The sequence below is a fragment of the Colius striatus genome, unplaced genomic scaffold (genome assembly GCF_028858725.1).
Source record: "Colius striatus isolate bColStr4 unplaced genomic scaffold, bColStr4.1.hap1 scaffold_163, whole genome shotgun sequence".
Classification (NCBI taxonomy): Eukaryota; Metazoa; Chordata; class Aves; order Coliiformes; family Coliidae; genus Colius; species Colius striatus.
Window position 1 is genome coordinate 24,246 of NW_026908453.1, and position 9,863 is coordinate 34,108.

The 9,863-nt window shown below is 59.7% G+C and overlaps 1 protein-coding gene across 1 annotated transcript; it reads left to right on the forward strand.

Moving 5' to 3' along the window:
* Nucleotides 1–85: 85 nt before the first annotated feature.
* On the forward strand, nucleotides 86–7,722 carry LOC133629112 (ras-related protein Rab-11A-like). Its single transcript, XM_062019781.1, has 5 exons — nucleotides 86–204; nucleotides 5,706–5,901; nucleotides 5,980–6,173; nucleotides 6,253–6,333; nucleotides 6,996–7,722. Exons 1-5 carry the CDS (start codon nucleotides 165–167, stop codon nucleotides 7,133–7,135), a joined length of 651 nt encoding a protein of 216 aa, XP_061875765.1. The 5' UTR covers nucleotides 86–164; the 3' UTR covers nucleotides 7,136–7,722.
* Nucleotides 7,723–9,863: the final 2,141 nt, after the last annotated feature.

Below are 9,863 nucleotides of genomic sequence, written 5' to 3' on the forward strand. Positions count from 1 at the left end.
TCACCTGTGCCGTGACGAGCAGCCGCGGTCGCCAATCGCCGCGGAGGGGGAAGCGCCGGGGCCACCAATGCGCGAGCGGGGGTGGCCCCAGGGCCAGAGCTGGGAAAAAGGCCCCAAAAGGTCCCGGTTGTCTCCGTGGGAGTCGGGTGGTGGTGTTGGGCGAGATGCGGGGTAAAGAGGATGAGTACGATTATCTCTTCAAAGGTGGGTGTCGCGCGTTGCCTGCGCTGAGCTGTGCACGGTCTCAGCCTGCAGCACCCTCGGCGTGGAGGAGGGGGAAGAGCTTTGGCTTGTGCTGGGTGAGCCAGGGGGGGACTTGTGTCCCCTGGGGGGACTTGTTGGGGTGCTCCCCTGTGCTGGGCAGTGAGGTGGTGCTCAGCACCTTGGGGAGAGGGGAGGCTGAATTGCTGCGGCGGGGCGAGGGTTTGCATGGAGCTGGGTGGGGGTGGGTGTTTGTGGCCCTAAGTGCTAATTAAAGCTCGTTAGTGCTGTGGGGAGAGTCCCCTGGGTGCAGTAGCCAGGGGAGGGGTGGCCGTGCCCCACGCAGGGTGCAGGTCCGTGGGGATGGGGGCTGTGCCGGGCCCTGAGCCCCCCCTGCACGGGCTGGGCTGCACCCCAAGGAGCGGAGCTGGGGGCTGAGTGAGCAATCCCCGGCCAAGGGCAGGCTCCGGGGCGCCGGGTTTGTCCTTCCCGGCGCTGATCACGGCGGGACCCCTCCGGTGTGCGAGGGGCTGTGTTTGGGCCTTTGGGGGTTTCCTTGGCTGTAGGAACGTCCCGCGGTGCTTCCACCCCCGAGCGTTTCCCTCCCACCCTCCGATCTTTTCCCTCACCCCCCGATCTCTCCCCTCACCCCCGAGTGTTTCCCTCCCACCCCCGATCTTTTCCCCCCAACCATTGATCTTTCCCCCCCTCACTCCCGATCTTTTCCTCCCCACTCCTGATCTTTTTCCCCCCACCCTCCGATCTCTCCTCCCACTCCCTAATCTCTCCCCCCACCCCCCGATCTTTTCCCCTATCGCCGATCTCACCCCTCACGCCCCGAACTTTTCCCCCCACCCCCGGAACTTTTACCCCACCCCCTGAACTTTTCCCCCCACCCCCCGATCTCTCCCCCCACTCTCTAATCTCTCCCCCCACCTCCTGATCTTTTCCTCCCCACCCCCGAGCTTTTCCCCTATCCTCAATCTCTCCCTTAACCACCCAATCTCTCCCCTCACCCCCCGATCTTTTTCCCCCCACCCCCCGATCTTTTTTCCCCCACCCCCTGATCTCTCCCCCCACCCCCTGAGCGTTTCCCCCACCACCCGATCTTTTCCCTCACCCCCCGATATTTTCCCCCCAACCATTGATTTTTTTCCCCCCACCCTCCGATCTCTCCTCCCACTCTCTAATCTCTCCCCCCACCTCCTGATCTTTTACCCCCATCCCCTGAGTGTTTCCCCCCACCCCCCGATTTTTTCCCCCCACCCCCCGATCTTTCCCCCACCCCCCGATCTTTCCCCCACACCCCCGATCTTTCCCCCCCACCCCCCGATCTCTCCCCCCACCCCCGAGCTTTTCCCCTATCCTCGATCTCTCCCCTCCCCTCCCGATCTTTTCCCCCACCCCCCGATCTCTCCCCCCACCCCCGAGCTTTTCCCCTATCCTCGATTTCTCCCTTAACCACCCAATCTCTCCCCCCACCCCCCGATCTTTTTCCCCCCACCCCCCGATCTTTTTCCCCCCACCCCCCGATCTTTTTCCCCCCACCCCCCGATCTCTCCCCCCACCCCCCGAGCTTTTCCCCCACCCCCCGAGCTTTTCCCCTATCCCAGATCTCTCCCCCCACTCTCTAATCTCTCCCCCCACCTCATGATCTTTTCCCCCCACCCCTCGAGCTTTTCCCCTATCCTCGATCTCTCCCCTCCCCTCCCGATCTTTTTCCCCCACCCCCCGATCTTTTCCCCCCACCCCCGGATCTCTCCCCCCACCCCCGAGCTTTGCCCCCACCCCCCGCACGTCGGCTTTCGCTGCAGCTTTGCCCTTGCCCCGAACGCGGCGGGCGCTGGCGGAGCCGGGGGCCGAGCCGGCACCTTCCCGAGCTCCGGAGCACCTCACCCCGCGGGCTCTGAGTCACCTTCCCCTCGCAGCCCTGCCCAAAACGCCGCCAGCCGTTCCGGCCACGGCAGTCCCCGGCTCCTCGCACACCTCCTCTGGCCCCTGCCCAGGGAATTTCTTCTCTCTGGTGTTATTCCGAGACCCGTCGAGGGGGGAAACTCTGATGCAGCCGCTGCTGCTGCTGCCTCTGCTTCTATCCCGGGGTTCAGTGTCCTGCGGTGCCAAAGCCCATCCCTGGCATCCTCCAGGAGCCAGAGCTGAGAGCAGCTCAGCACCAGGCCCTGCAGCCCCCTCCTCGGCCTCAGGGTGGTCTCTGGAGTCATTGAAAAGTAGGAAACCTCACTTTTGAAGGCAAGGTCTGCTCATTCCTCTTGAAGGAAGAGCAAAGTCCAAGGGAGATGCAATGTTGAGGGCTACAGAGCTGGGCCAGTCCTTTGGGGTCAGATGACACTGCTGAGAGCAGCTTCTGCCCTGAGAATGAGAGATGGTCAGCACCCTGAGCAGGGTTACCTGGATTCCCAATGAGCTGGGGGCATCAGCTGCCTTCTCCTGTCCTAAAGCACAATGCAGATTCCAGCTGTGCTCACAGAGAGGCCCTGGGTGCTGCTGGAGGGGCTGGGGGTAGGTGTGAAACAGCCCTGGGCATGGCTGCTCCTTGGACCCTTCCTTGGGGAGCTGTGTGGAGCTCCAGGCTGTTTCCATCCCCAGCTCTGGGGTGGGATGTGATGGGTCAGGGATGTTTCACCAGCGCTCACAGGATGTGTGTGCTCAGCTTTAAACAGCTCACGTTGTGTGTCCAAAGGCAGGGAGAACACAGCGTGGCAAATGCTTCTGTGCATGGGGTGGAGGATGCTCTCAAGTCCCTCTCTGAGGTGCCCCAGAGGCTGCTGCATCCCTGCCCTGTTCAACCCCCTCCCTGCATCCCTGCCCTGTCCAACCCCCTCTCTGCATCCCTGTCCTGTTCAACCCCCTCTCTGCATCCCTGCCCTGTTCAACCCCCTCCCTGCATCCCTGCCCTGTCCAACCCCCTCTCTGCATCCCTGTCCTACTCAACCCCCTCCCTGCATCCCTGTCCTACTCAACCCCCTCCCTGCATCCCTGCCCTGTTTGACCCTGCATCCCTGCCCTGTTCAACCCCCTCCCTGCATCCCTGCCCTGTTCAACCCCCTCCCTGCATCCCTGCCCTGTTTGACCCTGCATCCCTGCCCTGTTCAACCCCCTCCCTGCATCCCTGCCCTGTTCAACCCCCTCCCTGCATCCCTGCCCTGTTTGACCCTGCATCCCTGCCCCTGTTCAACCCCCTCCCTGCATCCCTGTCCTATTCAACCCCCTCCCTGCACCCTTGCCCCCTCCAACCCCCTCCTTGTATCCCTGCCCCTCTTCAACCCCTTCCCTGCATCCCTTCCCCGTTTGACCCTGCATCCCTGCCCCATCCAACCCCCTCCCTGCCATGGCTGGGGGGCTGCTCACAGTCAGTGTGTGCCTGGCCTGGCTGGCTCTGCCCCTTCCTCCCTTCCCAACTCTTCCTCATATCAACTCTTCTCTTTTTTTTGCACTCTGTGGGGGTGATGCAGCACGTGCCTCAGTTTCCCTGCTGTGTCCTGGCAGCTGTGGCTCCTGCAGGCCCTGGCTCTGCTGCCCTCCAGTCCTGGGGCTGTGCAGCAGCCTGGGGCTGGAGCAGGAGCGTGACTCTGCTGGGACCTGGGATGTGGCCGTTGAGCTGGGGGAAGTGGCAACTTCCCGTTGATTAAACACCAAACTGCAGCAGAAAGGCTTCTGGAGTGTTACTGAGCCTGGCTCAGTGCTGGGCTGTGTTTTTGTACTGGGTTATCTGGGGCAGTCCCAGCGTTCAGCCTTCCCTCTGTGGGTGGCTGTGAGGCCTCTGTGCCTTCCAGCCACCCTGGCTCAGCCCATGGAGCTGCTCTGCAGGCCCTTGGGCTCTTTGCTGGCAGATGCCCTGCAAAAAAGGTTTGGGTTACATCATTTGGAGGCTTCATGTCCCAGCCCCATGGGAGGAAGTCAAATGCCTGTGAGCTGGAGCTGATGGGGACATGGAGCAACACCCCTGGTGGCTGCTGAGCCTTGCATGAGAGTTGGGCACAGAGGAACCTCCTGATGTTCACCAAGGGCAAGGGCAGGGTCCTGCAGCTGGGGAGGAACAAGCCCAGCAGCAGCCCAGGCTGGGGGTGAGCTGCTGGAGAGCAGCTCCAGGAGAGGGACCTGGCACTGCTGGGGGAGAACAAAGTGACCCTGAGCAGCAACGTGGGCTGGTGGGCAAGAAGCCAACGGCAGCCTGGGGGCAGCAAGAGAGTGTGGGCAGCAGGGCCAGGGAGCTTGTGCTGCCCCTGTGCTCTGCCAGAGCTGGGGAGGCCTCAGCTGGAGTCCTGTGGCCAGGGCTGGGCTGCCCAGCTCAGGAGAGACAGGGAAGTGCTGCAGAGAGGCCAGTGCAGGGCTGCCAAGATGCTGAGGGGCTGCAACATGTGTGTGAGGAGGAAAGGCTGCAGCCCTGGGGCTGTTGAGCCTGGGGAACAGAAGCCTGAGCTCAGGGGGATCTCAGCAATGCTGCTCAATCCCTAAGGGATGGGTGTCAGAGGCTGGGGCCAGTGTTTGTTGTGTGGTGGCCAGTGCCAGGACAAGGGGTAACTGGCACAGGCTGGAACATAAGAAGTGCAATTTAAACACAAGGAGCAAGTGCTTTGGTGCTGAGGTGAGGGAGCCCTGGCCCAGGCTGCCCAGGGAGGGTGTGGAGGCTCCTTCTCAGGAGCTTCCCAACCCACCTGGACACATTCCTGTGCCCCCTGAGCCAGGGGAAGCTGCTGTAGCAGGGGCTGGGGCTGGAGCAGCTCTGCAGGGCCCTTCCAGCACCCACCATCCTGTGCTTCCATGACTGTGTGTTGCTGCAGATGCCACGTGCTCTGCAGCCCAGCTGCCCCGTGGCCTCACTGCTGTGTGGTCACAGGATGGCCGTGGCCTCAGTGCTGCCATTGTCTGGTCCTGGTGAGGAGCAGTGTCCCAAGGGGGTGGGTGAAGAGAAATGAGATAACAAACACAATCAGCAGTGAGGGGAATGAAAGGGAAACAAAAACCAAAGCCTGTTGAGTCAAACTCAACAAACTTGATGGGGGAGCTGTGAGATAAAGCCTCCCCAGAGCCTGTTGCACCAGGTTTTACAGGAAGCAGCCAGACCTGGGACAGGCAGAAAATGCACTTAACTAACCCACACCCAGAGACTTCCCAGCTCATGGGCTGGACCAGTAGCAGAGGAGGAAGAGGAAAGGTGAATGAGGAGAGGAGATGCTGCCTTTCAGACCTTTCATTCTTGTGTGACCTTGGCATGGGGGTAGGACACTGTTCTGGCTCTGGTTTTGTGCACATGGGTGCACAAGGAAAGCCCTGGCAGCTGCCAGGCTGTAGCAGGGACTTTCTCAAGGGGATCTGAGGCCACAGGGAAGTGCAGAGCTGCTGGTCCTGCTCTCCAAGGGCAGCTTCTCCCTGAATGAGATGCAGATGGGAGCAGATGGGGAGATCTCCCACCCCTGCCAGGCTGGGCTGTGGGATGGTCAGTGTCTGGGGGGGTGGGAGCTGACCCTGTGCTTGTTCCCCCTTAGTTGTGCTCATCGGGGACTCTGGGGTGGGGAAGAGCAACCTCCTGTCCCGCTTCACCCGCAACGAGTTCAACCTGGAGAGCAAGAGCACCATTGGGGTGGAGTTTGCCACCAGGAGCATCCAAGTGGACAACAAGACCGTGAAGGCTCAGATCTGGGACACGGCCGGGCAGGAGCGGTACCGAGCCATCACCTCAGCGTGAGTTTCCTTGCTGCCCACCCATATAGCCCACACCTGGGACCCTGCTGTGACCTTGTCCCCTCTTTATTCCCTCAGGTACTACAGGGGGGCAGTGGGAGCTCTGCTTGTCTATGACATTGCCAAGTACCTGACGTACGAGAACGCCGAGCGCTGGCTGAAGGAGCTGCAGGACCACGCGGACGCCAACATCGTCATCATGCTGGTGGGCAACAAGAGCGACCTGAGGCACCTCAGAGCCGTGCCCACCGATGAGGCCAAGAGCTTTGCAGGTACCTTCCCTCATCCTGAGGCCATCCCAGGGTAGCTGTGGGTTGGTGCCAGCCAGCTGAGCTCACCTTGTCCTTGCAGAGAAGAACGGGCTGTCCTTCCTCGAGACGTCTGCTCTGGATTCCACCAACGTGGAGACAGCTTTTCACAACATCCTCTCGGGTAAGGGCTGGCCAGGAAAAGTTGAGGGGGGTTGGCATAGAGATGGTCTTGGATATTGTGGCCTGCTGAGGACTCTGGCTGTGTGTTCTGGGGTGGGATCCTGCTCATCTGTGGGATCATAGAATCATAGAATGGTGGGGGTTGGAAGGGACCTTTAGAGATCATCCAGTCCAACCTCCCTGCAGGAGCAGATCCCATAGATCAGGGGGCACAGGAATGTGTCCAGGCAGGTCTTGAAGACCTCCAAGGAGGAGCCTCCACATCCTCCTTGGGCAACCTGGGCCAGAGCTCCCTCATCTCAACATTGAAACAGTTGTTCCTTGTGTTTAAATGGAACTTTTTGTGTTCCAGCTTCAGCCCATCACCCCTTGTCCTGTTGCTGGATGCAAGAGAAAAAAGGGATGTCCCAACCTCCTGACACCCACCATTTATATACTTGTAACTCCCCCCTCAGTGTCCTCTTCTCCAGACTGAACAGCCCTAGGTCCCACAGCCTTTCCTCATAAGGATCTTGTCCTAGGGTGGAATCCTCCATCTGGAGGGGAAGATGTAGGCATTGCACCCTTGAGCTGTGCCTTTGGAGGAAGGGACAGGTCCCTCTGCTGTGAAATACACACTGAAAGACTGTTTTCTTTGCCTTTCTCTCCTCTCTCTGCTGGCAGAGATCTACCACATCGTGTCCCAGAGGCAGATCACGGGGCAGCCCGAGTCGGAGTTTGGCCCCAGCACGACCATCGAGCCCATCCGGGTGCTGCCCACGCAGCAGGAGGGTCGGCAGGCCCCGTGCTGCCAGAGCATCTGAGCCCATGGGCTGTCCCCCACCCCCAACACTCCCAGCACAAGGTGCCAGCACAGCTTTTGCCCTCTCCCTCAGCTCACTGCAGCCTCCCAGGACACACACTGCTCAGTGTTTCTGTAGGACCTACACAAATAGGAGGGAGATGCATCAGGGTCTGCTCTCGCTCCTGTCCCTGGGTCCTCTGGTCCTGGAGGCACAGGCATGGGGAAGGGGGCTCTGAGTGGGCTGTGGGTGTCACTGAGAGCACCCAAACAGCTCAGGTAACTCAGCTTGAGTGGTGACATCCTGGCTGGGATGGGGCAGGGGGACATGGGTGTGGGGGGACATGGTGTGCACCCCTCTCACCCCATGAAGCGTCAGCTGTGCATCTGGCTTCACCCAGCTCCACTCCTTCAGCACCCAGAGCTGGGGGTACCCCTGGGTGCTGCCAGGGCAGCTGGGGAGACCCCAGGGAGGGGTGCAGGGAGTGACACCCCAGTCATGTCTGGAAAATCCCTGCTTCCCATGTTGTGAGCCCCTCAGATTCTGTCCATGGCACAGCCTCAGGAGAAGCTGAGCTGAGGCTTGCAGTAAGGGACCTGGGGGGCATGTCCTGGGTCTGGGGGCTGTGGTGGGTGAGTGGGTGGGTGTGAGGGCAGGGATGGGGTGCTGAGGGGGGCAGCCAGTCCCTCTGCACACCCCCTTCCACAGTGGCTGGTGTCAGTGCATGGGGCCCCTCAGCTCTGGGCTGTGAGGAGCCTCCAGCTCAACCCAAACTGTCTCTATTCGAGGGCTGTGGCTGGAGGCTGGTGCCAGCCGTGTCTCCTGGGGCAGGGGCCAGCTCCAGGGTGCTGGGGCAGAGTGTGCTGAGCCCTCTGTGCTGAGGGGCAGTGCAGGAGGGGTGCTGTGACCTTGCTGTCCCTACTGACCCCAGTGCTGGGAGCGTGTCCCTGTCTCTCTGTGCCTGTTCCTGGTCACCCCCTTGGCTTGGCTGTGCCAGGCTGTGGCCTGGAGATGCCATTTGTGGCTGAAACAGGCATTTGGGCAAAATTCCCCAATAAAGTTGCTGCTGGAGGTTTGTTCTCTCTCTGCCAGAGTCCTGCCTTGAGGCCAGAAAGGCCAGAACTGTGCCAGCTCCAGCCCCAAGCCTGGGCCTGTGTGGGTGCTGAGTGCTGAGCAGCATCCCAGGGTGATGCAGGGCACGAGGTGAGGAGGAGGAGGCACAGGGAGGAAGGTGTGACCACCACACTGTGTGTCCTGCTGGGAGGCTGGAGAGGAGAGCTCCACATTCAGGGTGAGGGAGGTGGGTTGAATCCTGCTGCCATGGCACTGGGGGAGCATGAGCTGGGCAGAGAAACGGCTGTGCCAGCCTTTGGCTTGAGGTTGCCCCTTTTTGTTCCACCCAACACACAGCCCTCCCCCAGCCCTGGCAGCTCCCTGACGTGGGATGATGAGCTCATGGGGACACTTTCAGGCTCAGCAGCTCAGCTTTGTTTCAGGTTTTATAGGATTTCAGCTGGGAGGGGGTAGTGGGAAGGGTGAAACAAGGTACCCAGGGCTCATGGATGTGTGGGACCTTGCTGCCACCAGCCTGTGAGTGCAGGGGAGAGCTGATGGTCTTACCAACAAAGCTCTAATTAACCCCAAAAAGCATTGCTAAAGAATCACAGAGTGGTGGGGGTTGGAAGGGACCTGCAGAGCTCATCCAGCCTTGTCTAAAGCAGCTCCCACCTAGATCAGGGGGCACAGGAACGTGTCCAGGTGGGTCTTGAAGCCCTCCAAGGAAGGAGACAACATGACTGTGATTATTCTATGGTTCTAAGGACCTTCCATGTGCAAGTTTGTCCTGCCATGTCCCAGAACCTGGAGACCTGCTGTGACTGAGAGGCCAAGGGGTGTCATAGAATCAGAGGATGGTGGGGTGGGCAGGGCTCTGCAGAGCTGCTCCAGCCCCAGCCCTGCTACAGCAGGTTCCCCTGGCTCAGGGGGCACAGCAACGTGTCCAGGTGGGTCTTGAAGCCCTCCAAGGAAGGAGCCTCCACACCCTCCCTGGGCAGCCTGGGCCAGGGCTCCCTCAGCTCAGCACCAAAACACTTTCTCCTCCTGTGCCAGAGGCACTGTCTGTGTTCCATCTTGTGTCTTTTACCCCTTGTCTTCTTACTGGCCATCACAGAGCAAAGGTTCACTTAGATCAGGGGGCACAGGAACGTGTCCAGGGTGGGTTGGGAAGCTCCTGAGAAGGAGCCTCCACACCCTCCCTGGGCAGCCTGGCCCAGGGCTCCCTCACCTCAGCACTGAAATCATTTCTCCTTGTGTTTAAATAGAACTTTCAGTGTTCCAGCTTCATCCCATCACCCCTTGTGCTGCTGCTGGATCCAACAGATAAAAGGGATGCCCCAAGCTGAGGACTGGGAGCAGGAGGGTGATGCCCTCACCCCCTCCCCCAGCTCAACCCACCCAGCCCTGAGTGTGAACAGACACAAACCAGGAGCAGCCACCGAGTTTCTTAAGTAATAATACTTTAATAAAATTAAGTTCTTAATGTAATTTAGCACATTTAATACATTAACCCTTTCCCTTCTTTGTTTCTGGTTTTTTTTTTCCCTACAAGTTGTGCAACATCATTCTTTTAATTCATTTTTTATTTTCTTTTAGTCTTTTTTTTCTTCTTCTTTTTTCCTTCTCCCCTCTTATACTATATGCCTCAAAACTCAGACAACGAGCCTAACTCTACTTCTATGTTCAGTTATAT